General features: G+C 44.6%; 1 protein-coding gene across 21 annotated transcripts in view; it reads right to left on the bottom strand.

Moving 5' to 3' along the window:
* The window catches only part of KALRN (kalirin RhoGEF kinase), a 792,110-nt gene that overhangs the window by 73,885 nt on the left and 699,864 nt on the right, over positions 1-18,361 (bottom strand). For 15 of the 21 annotated variants that reach the window (XM_049878536.1, XM_049878496.1, XM_049878517.1 and 12 more), the window contains 2 exons: positions 11,645-11,928; positions 10,130-10,234 (listed from right to left, as the gene is read on the bottom strand). In XM_049878536.1, coding sequence (XP_049734493.1) covers positions 10,130-10,234; positions 11,645-11,928 — 389 coding nt within the window. Of the gene's footprint in view, positions 1-6,532; positions 6,629-10,129; positions 10,235-11,644; positions 11,929-18,361 lie in introns of all 21 variants that reach the window. The other 6 variants (XM_049878468.1, XM_049878667.1, XM_049878686.1 and 3 more) reach the window with 3 other exon arrangements.

The raw sequence follows: 18,361 nt of genomic DNA, 5'->3' as shown, positions 1-18,361 counted from the left end.
GGAAACCCTATGAGGCAGTTCCACTCTGTCCCATACGGTTGCTATGAGTCGGAACTGACTTGACGGCACCTAACGACAACAACATGCGTTGGAATCCACTTGATGGCAATGGGTTTTTGGTTTTGGTACTTGAGGGAGTGGCAAGCGACTGTGTTATATGAGTGGGTGCTAGGGATGAAAGATGTGAGGAGTAGAAATGGATAACCATGGGGAAGAATGCAGGAACCGTATCACAAGGAGCTGTGCATGTGGCATGAAGGAGTAGAGACTTTACCTTCTAGGACCAGTGAAGGATGAGCTATGGGAAGGTTTTAAGCAGGGACATAAAAAAAAAAAAAAAAAAATTATTTTTATTATTATTTTTTTTAACATAGCACGATTGAATTTGAGTTTTAGAAAGATGGGTCTTAATGTTCCAAAGAAATTTTCATGACTTGGGAAAATATCTTTGATATGATAGTAAAAGATAAACAACTTAAAATTGTACAGACCGATTAGCTACATTATTTTAAAAAGGATCCAGAAAGGAATACACCAAAATTTCAATAATAAATATGTTTAGATGGTGGTGCTATGATTTATGTTTATACTCTTGTCACTATTTCAATTTTTTCTTGAATGAGTATATAATGCTTTTATTAATTAGAAAAGAACTACTAAAAAGTAAATTAAAAAAAAGGAAAAGAAAGCTCCCTCTGGCAGTCACAAACAGAGATAGCAGATTGAAAACTGGGGGAAATGGTTCCAACAGTCCAGGCAGGAGAGGATTTCAAGTATGAACCCTAGATTGTGAGGTCTAGAAACGAAGGTTCTGTGCTTGATCTCAGAGCCTGGCACGTAGTAGGACACCAAGGGTTTGTCGAATATACTGTGGCATTTTGGGAAGAGGTCAAAGCTCACCTGATGAGACAAAAGGTAAATTTGCCGGTCCAGTGCCACCCACCACACCAGTCACTTCTTGGCTCCATCTTCCTTTTATTAAAACTTTGTATCATATTCTTTGGACAAAAAACATTAGATCTAATTCATTCCCAGGCAAATTGGGGTGGATGTAGGAGAGACAACTATACAATGGAATAACCAAAGTCTGGATTTTCCACGCAAACGACATTTCAGGTTTGTAACTTTGAGGTAAAACTTCTTGGTGGAAACCTAGACTTTTCTATTGCAAAAAGAGCTCTCAAGAATCTTTTCCACAGGTGAACCCAGTTCCTGAAAACACACACCTCCACAATGAATATGATGAGACCACTTATCTTCTCCTGTCTGGACACTGAACTTCCACACACCCCACCCTACCATTGACAAAACAAGCCAAGTTGTCTAAAGGAAAGTGAAGCACATTCACAAGTGTAGCCTGGCCTTGACCATATTCTCTGTAGCCCACAAGGCTGGCCCCCAGAGGGGAATGCTATCAAAGTGGGAGAAGCAGAGGGCTGGAAGTCTTGCTGAAGCAGGTAGGGCACATTCTCAGGATGCCAGGCTACCAGGGAGACTAAACAAGAGCTGAGTCCTGGCTAGCCCCTTCCCTAAAGGCAGAGGGTCATTAGCCAGGGCACTGGCACCATTCTGAGCCCAGTGAACTATTTTGGTGTGCCACCTGAGGACAAGAACCTGGGAAAGAGCTTTCATTTTAGAGGGCCAGTCTTTCATGCCAGGCATGTGTGTGAGCAGAATCCTGGGGCTGCACGACCACAATTTAGAGACACAATAGATGCTCAAATGGCCAGGAAGCTCTCGCTCCTCCAACTTGAGGAATAAAACCAAATCATATAGACTGTTAAGCTAGCACCCTGCAACATTCTCTCAACCACCAGTCTGGGCTTTGCACATGCCCAGCATCATGCTAGGTTAAACCCACCAAGCCAAACCCACTCTTGTCAAGTAGATTCCAACTCATAGCGACTCTATAGGACAGGGTAGAACTGGCCCATAGAATTTCCGAGCAGTGCCTGGCAGATTCGAACTGCCAACCTCTTGGTTAGGAGCTGTAGCACTTAACCACTACGCTACCACACTAGGTTAGGGAAGAAAAAGGATGACAGGGTTCCTTGTCCTTCACAGTGCAGATGGCTAAGAGCTGACATTTGTACTTACTTAGCAGTTTACACCTACTCAGTTATCATCATAACCTTGGTAAGTGAGATAAAAGAGAGGCCTAAGACAAGGGCTAAGTAACTTGCCCAGGGCTCTACAATAAGTAGCAGAGGCAGGACTAAAAGATAGGTCTTCTGATTACTAATACACTCATCACCACCACCAGGCAGTCCGCATGTCTAGAAAAAGCTTTATTAAAAAGCACATAGGAAAGGCAGGGGAAAATCCTTATTCCTTACTTAGAGTTAAAGACAGTATCTTAAAACAAAAATAAGAAAAAGAATACTAGCTGGGAGTTGGTGGGGATGGGTGGGTATCCTCTCTCGGTAAACAAAAGCTTTGACTGAAGACCAACGTCTATAGGTGAGAACTCAGAAGGGTCTGTTAACATCCAGGAGGACCCACCAAAGGAGGTTCCGAAGGGTCTTCATGGGTTTTATCTGCATTGCAGGTGGGCCTATGAACACCTGCCTTCGTTCCCTAACCAATGGCAGCTCTTGAGCAGCAGAGATCACAACTCGCCAAGGCAGAAACCTCAGTGCAATACTGATGGTGACCACAAAGCACCAATGGCAGCTTTGGGACACAGGGACATGGGATCCCACAGCTTTCATGGGAACTATGGGGCCAAATGAGTTCTAAGTGCAGAATCTCTTGAACAACCAATAGAGAAAGTGGAAAGAGCTTAAGATCTAGAGGAAAGAGCATCCACTCGATAGGCATTTATTGAGAGACTGTTACAGGAGGCACTTTGCTGGGCTAGCTGGGTGGTGCAAACGGTTTGCATCTGACTGCTAAGGTTGGTGGCTTGAAACCACCCACTGGTACCATGGAAGAGAGGCCTGGTGATCTGCTTCTGTTAAGGTTACAGCCAAGAAAACCCTACGAGGCAGTTCTACTCTGTAACACATGGGGTCTCTACCAGTTGGAATAGACTCCAAGGCAACGAGTTTTTCTGTTGGGCCAATCAATTCCAGCACCATCCTCACACTCCCTCTTCTCTGGGAAATTTGCTCTTACGGGATTTTCTTAAAAAAAAAAAAAAAAAAATTGTGCTTTAGGTCAAAGTTTACAGCACAAATTAGTTTCTCATTAAAAAATTTACGCGCAAATTGTTTTGTTACATTGCAACCCCTGCGACGTGTCAGCACTCTCTGCCTTTCCACCCCGGGTTCCCATGTCCATTTGTTCAGTTTTTCTGCCCTTCCCAGCCTTGTCTTTGCTTTTGTGAAGGTGTTGCCCATTTGGTCTCATACACTTGACTGAACTAAGAAGGACATTCCTCACATGTGTTACTGTTTGTTTTATAGGCCTATCTAATCTTTGGCTGAAAGGTGGACTTTGGGAGTGGCTTCAGTTCCGAGTTAGCGGGGTGTCCAAGGGCCATAGCCTCTGTCAGACCAGTAAGTCTAGTCTTTTCATGTGAATTTGAATTTTGTTCTATATTTTTCTCCTGCTCTGTCCGGGACCCTCTATTGTGATCCCTGTCAGAACCGCTGGTGGTGGGCACCATCTAGTCTTCTGGGCTCAGGGTGGGAAGGCTGTGGTTCACGTGGTCCATTAGTCCTTTGGACTGATATTTTCCTTGTATCTTTGGTTTTCTTCATTCTCCTTTGCTCCAGATGGGATGGGACCAATAGATGTATCTTAGATGGCCACTTGCAAGCTTTTAAGACCCTAGACAGTAAGCACCAAAATAGGGTGTAGAACATTTTCTTTATGATCTATGTTATGCCAATTGACCTAGATGTCCCCTGAGACCATAGCTGTTCCCTAGCCCTCAGCCCCAGTAACTCAGTCCCTCAAGGTGTTTGGATGTATCTAGGAAGCCTCTGACTTTGCCTTGGTCAAGTTGTGCTTATGTGATTTTTTAATTTCTGCACTCACCTTTTGAACACCCAGGCCCATTGATCACACAAACTAGAGTCCCACAGAGATTCCCAACAGTGCAAAGTTCAGCAGTGGTAATAGGAAAATATATCTTGAAATATTAGCTAATATCGGCTCTTTGAAACAAGTGTTCACTAAGAATCTGTTAAGTGTAAAAGACTCCTGTATATGGAAGAAGTAGAAAACAAAGTCCTAGATGACTCACCATCTAGCTGGGGAGACAGGTTAGAAATGAAAGCTGAACATGAAGAAATTCTAATAAATAATGTGGCAGGGCCATGTAAGTGCTAGGGAAGCATTTGACATCCCTAAATGAGTGAGATGGCCATCGACTGCTGTGGGATTTCAGAGGAATGGGCTGGGATGGGCAGGGAAGCCCTTATAGAGAGATGAGATGTGAGAGGGACCTTGAAGGACAGTTATGCTTTAGATAAACAACAAATAAGAGGAAGAAAATTCCAGACAAGAGGGGATGGTAAGAGCAAAACCTTGGAGAAAGGAAATCCAAATCTAGTTAGGAGAGAGTGAGGAAAACTACTTGGTTGAAGCAGAGTTCATCAACCAAAATGATAAGTGGCTGTTGGAAAGGTAGGTTGGGGAACTGGCTACAAAACATTAGAATACTGGGCAAATGTGGGCTTTATCTATATATAGGCTAGTGATTTCTAAACTTTGATCATATACCTCTATCAGTGAACACAATTTTGGTCATGTACCCCCAAGACATTTAACATGTAGCATTATGACTATGCCCATAATGAAACACATAAAACCAGACATTTCAAAATGCTAAGTCAAAGATATTCTAATATTTTCTTCTTGTACCCCCAGTAAACTGTTCCATGTACCTGAAGGCACCCTACACTTTGGAGATCATTGTTCATAGGCAACAGGGAGGCAGTGAGCTTTCTCTACCCAGGGGTGAGGCAATAGAAGCAGTGCTTGTGGGGCACTGATTAGAAGAGTGGGGTGCGGGAGGTAGGTTGAGGTGGGCAAAGATGAAGCAGCAGCTAGTGCAGTAGTCCAGGTACTAGGTCAGGTCCCAGGCACAGGTGGTGAAAGAGAAAACACACAGGGATGATTTTAAGGAAAAAAAAAAAATTAAAGATAGTATTCGGAGAACAAAGAGGGTACATGGGTCAGTGTGTAGAGGAAGACAGAGCAAATGAGGAGTGATTGGGGGGACATACTTTGAAATGTTAATTCAGCGCCCATGAAAGCACTCGACTTCTACCAGGAGGACTTCAAGAGATGGCAGGAAAATGGACAACCTTCACGAGTTTGACAGTAGTCATCAAAAACCCCAGCTAATTTTTTTTTTTTTTTTAAGAAAGGGAAATTTGGAAATGAAGAATATCACATGTGTTGAACCTCATTTGTACACTATAAGCTGCGATATCTGAAAAGAGAGTCACTGTAATCAAAATTATCAAGGAAGCTTTCCATAGCGAGGGTTCAACATTTTCCGCTAGTTCCTGGGCCCAGTGGAGAAGGGTTTAAACGATGCTGATTAAAATACTGGGCTGCCCAAGAGAGGTCGGGCAAAAGCACAGACATTTATCCTAATGAGAACTGCAAGAAAAACCAAACTGTGTGACACGCATGAGTTACAGAAATGAAAAAGTGCTTCAAATTGTTGCCGTAGAGTGTCACACTTAAATGTAGAAACACAGGCAGAGAGGAAGAGTGCTATCCAAATAAGCTATCAGAAAGGTCTTTCACCAGCATTACCCAGAAATCCCAGGCCAGCTCTGATTCACAGTCCTTCCCTCTCACGGTCTGATTGGTCCCTGAGACAGTCACAGGCTAGACCAGTTTTCAGTGGTGTGTGTTCCCTTTTTCCCTGGGGATGAGGATCTGTACCAGCTCCCTTAATTTCTTCTGCTGAGGTATCCAGGCACTTTTGTCCATTCTTCATTATAATCAGCAGTTTAGTTTTGCAAGACTTTGCAAGCAAGTAACCTATCTGAGCTCTCTGAATAAGATTACCTGGTGCTTTCAACTGTTGGCGTGGTGGCTAAGAGCTTGGCTGGTGCCCAAAAGGCTGGCAGTTTGAATCCACCAGGCACTCCTTGGAAACCCTTTGTGGGCAGTTCTACTCTGTCCTATAGGGTTGCTATATGTCAGAACTGACCTGATGGCAATGGGTTTGGTTCTGGTTTTGGGTGGATCTGATCTATATTCTATCTCAGCAGCACAGTGCAGTAGCTTCAGAGCTGACCAGACACACACAAGTCACTGTCCAAATGCCACTTCTCTGGAGGCCAGGGGACTAGGCTTACAGTGAGTGCTATTTTGTTTTGGATACTTTTCACCCTTAATCACTGTCACAACCCCAAAGGGGTCTGTTAATTTTTCCCCCTGCCCACTCCCCAAAAAAGCCAAAGAGCACTCTGGGGCACAGCTTTGTTAGAAACCATCGTAGCTGGGGACAGTCCTACAGGAGCAAGGAGGTGCAAAGAAGAACACGACAGATAGATGCCAGGCCCTGGGAGCCGCATGGAGGTGAGACACACGCAGAACTGCCTACAGGACCCCCACTTACCAGCTTGCTTTTGACCAACTTTTCTATTGCACTGACAAGGTCTGCAGCTGTAGGTACGTCGGTGGAGGCCTGCCGGGCTGCTAGCAAAGAGGAGGACTGTAAGACATCAGGTAGCAAAGGAAAAGCAGGTTAGCCAGGAATGAGGAACAGCAATTAGGAAGCAAAACAGCAAGTCCAAGGGAGGCGAGGAGAGCAAAGCTGTACGTTTAGAGGGAAGAGATGAGAGAGGAAGAAGGGGGTAGCGTGGGCATGCGAAAGGCCTGCCTGACTCCTTGTCAGGTATCCTGGCCAGCAGCAAAGCATGGGTGGGACAGGTTCTCCTTCGTCAGGACTCCAAAGCTGAGGGGAGGAGTTGCTGAGTTCCTTGGAGGCCAATAGGTAAGGGTGCATGACCGTTCTCAGGGTGGACAGAACCTTTGGCTACTATAGGATGGTCCACTGCTGTTCCAGAAACTGAAAAAAGTCAATAAACCTACCTAGTCTCTAATATGTCCAAAGAGGAGGAGTCCTTGCTCTACTGTGGCCTTAGCTATAGCTCTTCACTGTGTGCCAAGCAAAAATGCTAGCTAGAGGGCATTTACAGACCAGCAAGCTATGCATCCCCTCCCTTCCCATTCACACACGCAAAAATGCATGCACTCGCACACACACAACTGATCAGATCAGTTGCCATTGAGTCAAATCAGCCACTGTGGAGCAGCTTTTGGTAAGGCCCCTCACTCCAAGCTGGAACACCAAGAAGTCATAAAGGGCATTAGAGGGGTTGTGTCTCGCTCATGTTGGAGTGACCAGGAGCCATCCTGTTCACAGTAAAGGGAAGCTCAAGTAAAGGGCCTGGCTCTGCTCTCCCTCCACTTGCACAGTAATAAGGACTTGTCCATGTAGCTGTCTGATCAATGGTTTAGGGACCCCTGCCCACTCTGGGACTGTGTTATTATCATTATTTTGTCTTCGTTCTCCTACCTGAGAAAAAACTGGGAGAGAATGGTTAGCCCTGCATGTGTGTGTATGCTTTCACTCTGACCCATCAGAGCAGAGGGCAATGGTGGTCCAGGGGCCAAGACACACGCTCCTTCAGTCTTTCATGAGAATGACTGTGAGAGCAGAGAGTTGAATGTGCTGACCTTGCTCGGACTTCGTGTTTGCCCCTTTGGTTAGGGGGAAGAGTTTCGTCAAAGAAGCTTCTTGTTATCTGATCTAAGAGTTACTTAGGTTTTTTCTTCCAAGGTGAAAAAAAAAAAAAAATCAACTAAAAGCAATTAAGAAAGCTATACCATTACTCTTGTTCCTCTTCTGGGGGATGCAGAAAAAGAGCTTAAGTCTGTTTGGAAATCCAAGTTATCATGTTTTCGACCTAGTATTCCTACTCCTGGGAAATGATTCCAAGGGCACAAGTCAAAAGAACAAATGCTGCCTATACAACGTGGTCGGCAGCAGCATTACCTAGAGTAACAAAAAACTGGAAAAAAAACTAAGATGTTCCCAAACGGGGGCTGGTCAAGCAAATTACAGTCCATCAAATAACTGAAATAGTCTCCAACAGTAGTTACAATGGTAAAGTTAATACAATTTTGGGAAATAATATTAAATAAGACATGCACGTGTTATAATTGTAAAAGTAAAACACACATGCACATGAACGAAGATTAGAAGGAAATGTGGAGGACTGAAATAACCCCACAACTATCAATGGGTGAACCTTTAAAAACTCCTTTTACACTAATGTTTATGCTTTTGTTCTAATAAATTCAACTGTATTTGCTTGTCATTCTGAGGCTCACTCCACTCCCAAATACTCCAGAAAGACAAATGCATGGAAGTCGAACAAACAGACTGAGAAGGGTTACTGTGTCTACTAAGGGACTGTTGCCATCTGCCCGATTCCTGGCTAAGAAAAAAAGTCTACACAAACATCTGGGGTAAGTCTACGTTCTCAGTTAAAAATTACCCAGAAACAACATAACATCCTTTTCCCCAAAACAAGCTGTGTTTGAGGGAACTAGTGGAGGAGGGTTCATGACCTTTACTTATCTCATGCCAGCGGGCACCTCCACATCGTGGACTGCGTGGGATGGCAGATAATGTGACATGAGTGTCCTACTCCCCGCACACACTATCACTGTTTATAGAACATTTTACAAGGATAGGCTTCTGGGAATGTGCACGTTCTGGTTCTTGTTCCCATCTCAAGGTGAAGCACCGGCTTTCTGCCTCTGGGAACCCTGGGTGGGTATGACGCCAAGCTTTCCACTACTTTTCTTCCCAACAGCCCAGAGTCAGACAGCTGGCCTTGGAGACCAGGGCTACCTACATCATCTTAGGAAGGGCCTCAACTGTGAGCCTCCCATGCCTGAGTTACATGGGAGGGGGGTGCGGGGGCCACAGCTTAGTCATCGCTCTGGCCCTAGAATCTGCTCTTCTAGCCTAGCGCAGAGAAAGATCTCAATTCACGTCTGTGGTTTAATGAACCAAATGTGAAGAAAGAGAATTAAAACAAGAACTGGGATGTCATCAGAAACTTCTGAAGCATCAGCACAAAGTACTTTGTGAATTATATTCTAGGCAATGCTATGCAGGTTTCTTCCCTGCCTACAAATGCTGGGATACCCGCTCCGGAAGAGGCTGCCCACAGCAAGGTAGACGATTACAGAGTACAAGGAGAGCCCACGGGGATGGGTAAGCAAGCAATCACTGCCACCGCCACAACAAAGTGACACTCCAAAAAGCAAATGGAAAGTATAATAAAAAACTGAAACCACCGCTTCAACCACTGAGTCCAAGAGGACCAGCAATACCAAAGCAAGAAAAACTCAATGAAGTGAAAGCAAGGCTTGTAAGGAATGTGAGTGATAGAGAACAGAAGTTAAACTAGCTCCAAGCCTCGTGTCCAGCCTGAGCCTCTAGCTCCAAAACACTTGAGATGACTACTTTTCATTTAGAAGCAAGTTGCACATCAACATTTCAGATACCAGTGAGCCTCCGCCATGGGAGTGAGTCAGAGAATTTTATAAAACAAAGAAGTTGGGCGACTTGAGGTATTAACTTTGGCCACCTTTGACAGCCACCTCCCTTTAGCAGCACCTCTCTCCCTCCTTGTCCCCAAAGCACTTCTGCTTCCTCTTAGGAATCTGGAATCATAACAGCACATTGCTTGAATGGAAGTTACCATTATTTGGATTTTAGAGTTTAGTACAGGGAAAACAATCAACTAAAATGTAGGTGGTACAGGTAGGTACAACAAAATGATGATAACCTGGGACTACCTCAGATTGCTGTTCTTAGTATCTAGTTCCTGCTGGGATCTGCTGCTTCTGAAGACAGAGCCATTGCCCTTTAGCAGTAGGACAAGAGCCCAGGCAGATTCCCACTTTGAGAACTCTACACACACTCTGACCCTGCCCAGAATGAAGTCAGACCTCCGGGAGGAGAGGGGACACCATGTTCACTACCAAATACAGACAGAATCGCCATCACCATGGACTCACATGGGATAAGAGATAACAAGGAGAGAGAGTGACAGCACTCCATCATGTACACATAAAGAAAGCACAGACATTACACATTGCTCTTTCAAGAGAGAAAGTACAGAAATCCCACCATTTCGTCCTGTGTGGGATCATTGTCAAAGATCTTCATTGGCGGAGGGAGCGGGGTATGTGACTCTTCATCTGGTTCGTCTTCACCCCAACCTTTCTTGCTCTTCTAGAACAAAAAAGCAGCATTAGTTACTGTCTCATACAGCTAAAGATGTCAACAGTTCAGGACTTGAAATTAATTTTATGGACAAAGAAACTGAAGCAAAAAGGTGTACAGGGTGTCGAGATAGGAGGATGTATGATATTCCCCTCTCTCAATGGAGCTCTGGTGGTGAAGTGGCTAAGACCTTGGGCTGTTAAGCAAAAGGTGGGCAGTTTGAACCCACCAGCTGCTCCCTGGAAACAATACGGGGCAGTTCTATTCTGTCTTATAGAGTCGCTCTGAGCCAGAATCTACTTGACAGCACACAACAACGACCTCTGTCAAAACACCCTACATCTTTTCATTTCAGCTTCTTTGTCAATAAAATGCATACACCAGCTTATCTTACAGGCTAATGAAAACTAAACGGGGTAACAGACACAGACACACAGACACACACACGAAAAACATCTATCTTATCGTTCAGCCAGGCAAAGAGAAAGCTGAAAGAGTGGTCAAAGAGAGCCTAACTGTGTAAGTTTTTTTTTTTTCCTTTTAAGTGCCATCTCCAGAGGGAAACATGGCAGGTAGCATAAAATTACAACAACATGGAGTCTGATTACACATCAGGAAGAAATCTTAGCCACGTCAGTGATTATAGTAGGTTAGTTTGCCAGATAAAACAGCTATCTTATTCCTTCCAGCCAAAACAAATCCACTATACTTTGATCACAGAGCCTTAGCTTTGGAAGGGACTTCTGAGGTCATTCAGCCTAAAGGCTCAGGTAACACAGGAACCGCTCTGACTGAGGTGAAGTCATACGATCTCCCAAAGCCTTCCAGTATGGGTGTCCGCTAGTTTACGAGAAGGCCCATTTCATCACTGGATGACCCCACCATTAAAGTTCCTCCTTGAGCGGAAACCCTATCTCCTGTAACCTCACCTGTGAATCCTAATTCTACCCTCTGGAGCAAACTGGAATCTTCTTCTCACTTTTATATATGGCACTGCTCAAATTATCTGAAAATCACTATCATGTTCCAGAACAATCTTCTATTTTCCAAGCGAAATGGTGTCTCTTCTTTTATTCTAAACATGTCTAGCAGGCTTTGATGTAGTCTTTAGTCAAGGCTGGGGCAAAGACACCAACGATACCCTCAAGTCTGGGGACCATACCTCCAAATATGGCAAAATGGTTTCTGTCTGCTGGATAATCTCGATGCTAGTCAGTCTCTGAATTGGTCACAAATCAAAATGACCAAGATTTTGAGAATAAGAAAAACTCAAATTACTTAGGCTCAAGAAGACAAATTCTTGGGGACTAGAGGCTGGCTAGTTTTCAAAACCCGTGAAAGGACGCTTTACAAGGCTTCAGACAGGATGCACGTCGAAGTCCCTTCCTGGTGGAGGGCTCAGGGTCCCAGTCTAAGTACCTCATCCGCACTGTCTCCTTGAGGGGTCGTCTCATCCCCAGGTTTGGGAGATCCCAGGTCAAAGCTCTTCCGACCATCTCGTACTTTCTTCTGCTTTTTGATGTTCCCATCTGCTTTCCCACTGTTGAGCCGGCGCACAGGACTCGTCAGCCACTTCTTAAGCGTGTTGGTGGAACGTTTGGGACCAGGGGAACTGTGGATGGAGTTCAGGGAGGGCTGAGCCTGCAGGTTAGCCACGGACTCAGACTTGCCTCCATTTTCACTTGAGGAATGAGAGTACGCATCTGAGGAGAAAGAATAGACAGACAGAGCCGTGTCAGGGGCAGTGAAGGCAGGCTGCCAACCTGAGAGTAGGACAGACTCATCCTCAGGAAGCCAGGATACAAGACAGAATGTCAAGGCCAGCTGCAGACCCCAGGTGAGGAAACTCTCCTTACAACAGTGGGAATGGCCAACATTCACTCAATTTTTATGTGCTAGGCATTGTTCCAGGTGCTGTGGATATAGGAATAAACAGAAGGCAAAGACCCCTGCCTTCATGGAATTTATATTATGGTGGGAGATACATACAATAGACCATAATAACAACAGAATAAGTAAAATATAAAGTATGGCAGATACTAAGAAGTACTGTGTTGAAAAATAGAGCTGGGAAAGGGTATAGGGAATTCTGGGTTGGAACTAACCAAACCAAACCAAACCAAACCAAACACATTGCCGTCAGATTGATTCTGGTTGTGACCCCATAGGACAGAGTAGAGCTGACCCCTAGGGCTTCCACGGAGTGACTAGTGGATTTGAACTGCCGACCTTTTGGTTAGCAACCAATCTCTTTACCACTTCACCACCAGGGTGTGGGAGTAGGGGGTACAAATTAAACAGCTTGGTCAGGGAAGATCATGATGGGACAAGTGAGCAAAGACAGTCTTAGTTATCTAGTGCTGCTGTAACAGAAATACCACAAGTAGGTGGCTTTAAAGAACAGAAATTTATTTTCTCACAGTTTAGAGTCGATTCTGATTCATAAACCCAAAAACCAAATCCACTGCTGTTGAGCCAATTCTGCCTCGTAGCGATCCTATAGGACAGAGCAGAACCACCCCATAGGGTTTCCAAGGCTGTAGTCTTACAAAAGCAGACTGCCACATCTTTCTCCCATTGAGCAGCTGGTGGGTTCAAATGGCCGACCTTTTGGTTAGCAGCAGATCACTTTAACCACTGCACCACCAGGGCATAGTGACCCTACATGACAGAGTAAAACTGCCCTATAGGGTTTCCCAGACTCTAATCTTTATGGGAGCAGATCACCAGGTCTTTTCTCCTATGAAGCCACTGGTAGGTTTGAACCACCGACCTTTTGGTTAGCAGCAGATCGCTTTAACCACTGCACCACCAGGGCATAGTGACCCTACATGACAGAGTAAAACTGCCCTATAGGGTTTCCCAGGCTCTAATCTTTATGGGAGCAGATCACCAGGTCTTTTCTCCTGTGAAGCCACTGGTAGGTTTGAACCACCGACTTTTTGGTTAGCAGGCAAGCGCTTTAATGATTGCACCACCAGGCTTTTAGAAAGCTATAAGTCTGAATTCTGGGCACTGGCTCTAGGGAAGGCTTGCTCTCTGTCTGCTCTGGGGGAAGATCTTTGTCTCAGCTTCTCTAGCCCCAGTGTTCCTAGGTTCCTTGGTATTCTCCATATGGCATCTATCTTTCCCCTGTTTGTGCTTGTCTCTGCGTCTATACTGCTCTTTATATCACTCAGAAGTAGGTTCTATTATTATTCTCTTTTAACAGAAGAAGAAATTCAGACTTACAGAAATTAGCCAACTTCTCTAAGGACTTCCCCTCTCAGAGGGGAAGATGCAAAATTTGAACTGCAGGTAGCCAGACTTGAGTACTAGACTTCCCAGAAGTACTGACTAGCCCCCAGGTACTGAGTCCTCAAGGTCTGTGCCAAGCCCAGTTCTCTGTTTCACCCTGAATGTGGCAATAGCGGTAAGGCTGGAGGAAGGGCAAGTCCGGGGGAAGCCACTCTCGGTTGGAGTAGAGGGGCTATCAGACACGTGAGGGCATGCAGGAAAGACAATCTGGTAAGCTTCATTTGTTGTTGTTGTGTGCCGTTAAGTTGATTGCAACTCATAGCGACCTTATGCGGTACCGAACAGAACTGCCCCATAGGGTTTTCTTGCCCGTAATCTTTTTTTTTTAATTAAAATTTTAATTTTAAATATAAGTATGAGAGAACAATTTCAAAAGATAAGGGGAGGGTATCGCTAAAGGAAACGAACTCTTACATGATACATTTAAAAAATGTGAGACTCCCTGCTCACGGCCGCCACCCATCAGCTGGTGTCTCCCCTTTCGAGGACTCCAGGGCTTCCTCTGACTGCAGCCCCTAAGCTGAGGCCGACCTCAGAAGACAGGCTTTACTGCTGAAGCAACGTGCTACCTCCATGCCTTGCTTTGCTTCTTCTCCAGCTGTCAGGGTTTCCTTACTGGTCTGGGGGCAGTAAGAAAGCCCTAGAAATCCCCGACCCCCTAAATACCCACTTCTGTGTCAGCCCAACAGCCAAGAACCATGTTGCTGATGGCAGACCAGGTTTTTTTGTTTTTTTAAACTTTTTACAGGTGTACACATGTATATATTTTTTAATTTCATTGCGTTTTATGTGAAAGTTCACAGTGCAAGTTAGTTTCTTAATCAAAAATTTAGACACAAATTGTTTTGTGACATTGGTTGCAATCCCCGCAATGTGTCAGCACTTTTTGCCTTTCCACCCCAGTTTTCCTGTGTCCATTCGTCCAGGTTTCCTGTCCATTCCTGCCTTCTCTTCTTTGCTTTTGGGCAGGTGTTACCCATTTCGTCTTGTATTCTTGATTGAACTAATGTATGTTTTTGTTTGTCTTATAGGCCTGTCTAATCTTTGACTGAAATGTGGGCTTTGGGAATTATCAGGGTGTTTGGGGATGGTTGTAATCTTTATAGGAGCAGATCACCAGGTCTTCCTCCGACGGAGCCACCGGGTGGGTTCAAACTTCTAAACTTTGGCATCATAACATGGAGGAATCTGGAAGGCATTATGGTAAGTGAAATTAGTCAGTCACAAAAGGGCAAATATTGTATGAGACCACTATTATAAGAAGTCAAGAAAAGGTTTAAACTCAGAAGAAGGTATTCTTTGATGGTTATGAGGGGAGGGAGGGGAGGAGAAGAGAATTTACGAACCAGATAGTAAATAAGAATTATTTTAGGTGAAGGGAAGCACAACACACAATGCAGGTGAAGTCAGCACAACTGGACTAAACCAAAAGCTGAGACGTTTCCTGAACACAATCAAACACTTCAAGGGACAGGGTAGCAGGGGTGGGGGTCTGGGGACCATGGTTTCAGGGGATAGCTAGGTCAACCGGAATAACAAAGTATATTAAGAAAACGTTCTGCATTCCACTTTGGTGAGTGGCATCTGGGGTCTTAAAAGCTAGCAAGCGGCCATGTAAGATGCATCAATTGGTCTCAACCCTCCTGTAGAAAAGGAGAATGAAGAACACCAAAGACACAAGGAAAATATGTGCCCAAGAGAAAGAAAGGGCCACAAAAACCAGAGACTCCATCAGCCCGAGACCAGGAGAACTAGATGGTGCCCTGCTACCACTAATGGCTGCCCTGACAGGGAACACAACAGAGAATTCCTGATAGAGCAGGAGAAAAGTGGGATGCAGACCTCAAATTCTAGTAAAAAGATCAGACTTAATGGTCTGACTGAGACTGGAAGGATCCCAGAGTTCATGGCCCCAGGATTCTCAGTCAGCCCAAAACTGAAACCATTCCTGAAGGCAACTCTTCGGACAAAGGTTAGACTGGACTATAAGACATAGAATGATACCGGTGAGGAGTGTGCTTCTTAGCTCAAGTAGACGCATGAGACTATGTGGGCAGCTTCTGTCTGGATATGGGAAATACAAGGTGGAGAACAGGACTGTGCTGTCACATTGTAGGGAGAGCAGCTAGGATCATACAACAATGTGTGTATAAGTTTTTGTATGAGAAACTGACTTGAATTGTAAACTTTCACTTAAAGCACAATTAAAAAAGAAACAAAAACAAAAAACTTCTAACCTTTCGGTTAGCAGCCAAGCACTTAGCCATTATACCACCAGAGCTTCCAAATCCTTGACTAGCCATTAAACTCTAAGGAGATCAGCGCTGGTGTCCACCCACTCTGGCTTTATAGAATAGCTTGGAACTATTCAACAGAAAACTCTTTAAGCCCACTTCAGATCTCTTCTAGCTCTTATTGCGCAGGGATGTTGTTCTTGGTTCTACCCGTGCTGAAAAAGTTAGGGTCTGAAGACCTTTCAAAAGTTACATAGCCACACAAGGGCATTAGTAGGCAAATCAAGATCATAAGCAAGAATTACCTCCAATAAAAATGTCATGGAGCATCCTTTAGGTAGCGAATCCTAAAGATATCTATGATAATAGATTTTGTTTTCATAGACCTCTATGTAGCTACACATACACACATGGAAGAGAAAGAGAGAGACAGTGAAAAGAGCGAGAAAGTGCATGTAAAACAAAGCTAAATTCACAAGGCAGTATGTGATTCATGGCCAAAGGGCTGGTATGGGCTCTATATGATAAGTAAGCCAAGTTCAGAAGAGGGTCAGATCAATGTAGGCAGGATTTGTCTGAAAAGGTTTCATGGAAGAGATGTCTGAGTAGAGAGAAGTGGGGAAGAAATTCCACAAGGGAGACACGGCAGGGACAAAAGCAAAGAGGGAGGAAAATGGAAAAATAAGTTAACGTAGCGCATAAGTAAATCCTTTCAAATGAAACAAAATTAATGGAGAAGGGGTAACTGGAGAGAAAGATTAGTGAGGGCATTTAGTAATAAACCAGCGACTCGGAGCTGCGACTGGGAAATGACATGATAAAAAAGCGTTTTTAAAAATGAATCTGGCAAGTATACACAGCGTGGTTTGGGGAAGAAGGGATTAGAATCCGAAAGGCCATGGGGATACGTTTCACGGCAGAAGTGGTACATTTTAGTGTCTGGATGACAAATCAAAGGTAAACCATTTTTGTGTATGCTTCCTCTTCTCGTCACAAAAGTAGCCTTGGGAGAATATCTGATGAGCTCCCCCAGCCCCCAACGGTGTGCCAAGCCTAGCTTGCAGACTAAAATTTAAACCAAACACATGAATAACTTGTTGCCATTGAGTTGATTTTGACTCACAGCAACCCTATAGGACGGGGTAGAACTGCCTCATAGAGTTTCCGATGAGCACCTGGTGGGTTCAAACTGCCAACCTCCTGGTTAGCAGCCGAAGCTCTTAACCACTACGCCACCAGGGTTTCCAGCGCATGAAAAGGTACTGTACTTAAATTATTACAGTGGCTTTTTCATACCTACTAATAAGAAGCCCTGGTGGCGTAGTGGTTAAGCGCTCAACTGCTAACAGAAATGTCGGCGGTTTGAACCCACCCAGTGGCTCTATGGGAAAAAGACCTGTAGATCTGTTCTCATAAAAATTGCAGCCTAGAAAACCCTAAGGGGCAGTTCTACTCTGTCACATGGGGTCACTATGAGTCGAAATCGACTTGACAGCACTTAACAATAACAGTCTCATATACTGAGTCACTTTTTCTTTCAGTGACTTTGCCCTAGACTCAAAATCCAACCTGGCCTTGGAAGCCCTCTGGCCTAGAGGTAGCCAATCGAGAAGGAACAAAAATCCTGAAATGAGGTGAATGTTTTGCCAATACCGAGCCATTTCCAGCTTCTACAACTGGCTGATTTTGTGAGCACCAAGCTCAGGACATTGGCCCTGCAGGGACTTTCTTAGATTTTGCTGGAGTTTTGAGTATGCTTTGGAAAACAACAGCAGAATATTTGCATATAAAGGCACACACACACAAAAAGAGCTCCCAAAGTCCCCTAGATTGCTCTGCTCAGGGAAATATGTGGGGATTGACTGACTTGGTTGGTGTCCCTTTAAGGACAAAGTTGTAACCTTATCTCAGAAAATTCCGTTGGTTGTGGTCTTGTCTTGGGTATGTTGACATTATTTCTGAAGTGTTTGGTATGGGTCAAACCCTCACTCTAAGAGGCCTGGGTGATAAACATCTCCTGAGTGCTTGTAGTAGAACCATGGCTTTCCTGCTATTTTTCTGCTGATAAGCTGCAGATACTTTTCATTCACCAGGCCCCTGTACTCTACTGAATCCAAGCCTTCAAAATTGAGATTGGTCAGCATATACGGAGCCAGCAAAATTAGAGGCCTAGCCACATTAGCTGTGCCCTGTGTTACTAGGGGGAGCCCCTGGGTAGTGCAAAAGGTTAACGTGCTCAGCTACTAAACAAAAGGTTGGAAGTTCAAGTCTACCTAGAGGTGCCTTGGAAGAAAGGCCTGGCTATCTACTTCCAAAAATCAGCCATTGAAAGCCTTATGGAGCACAGATCTACTCTGATACACACGGGGTTGCCATGAGTTGGGATCGACTTGATGGGAACTGTTTTGTGTGTGTGTGTGTGTGTGCGTGTGTGTGTGTTACGAGCCTTGACAGACGACTTGCTATCCAAGGTTTCTGTTCATGGCAAATCACAGCCTGACTTTGAGATTCATGCATGCATTGTTCTGAATGGCCATTCCCCTTTCCCCACTGCCATCTGTTTCAGCTTTGGTGCTCTCTGTACAAATTAATAGCAAGGGTACAA

Source organism: Elephas maximus, chromosome 1, assembly GCF_024166365.1.
Source record: "Elephas maximus indicus isolate mEleMax1 chromosome 1, mEleMax1 primary haplotype, whole genome shotgun sequence".
In the NCBI taxonomy this organism is placed as follows: Eukaryota; Metazoa; Chordata; class Mammalia; order Proboscidea; family Elephantidae; genus Elephas; species Elephas maximus.
Note: the sequence above shows the minus strand (reverse complement) of the source record. Positions and strands in the feature narration are given on the sequence as shown.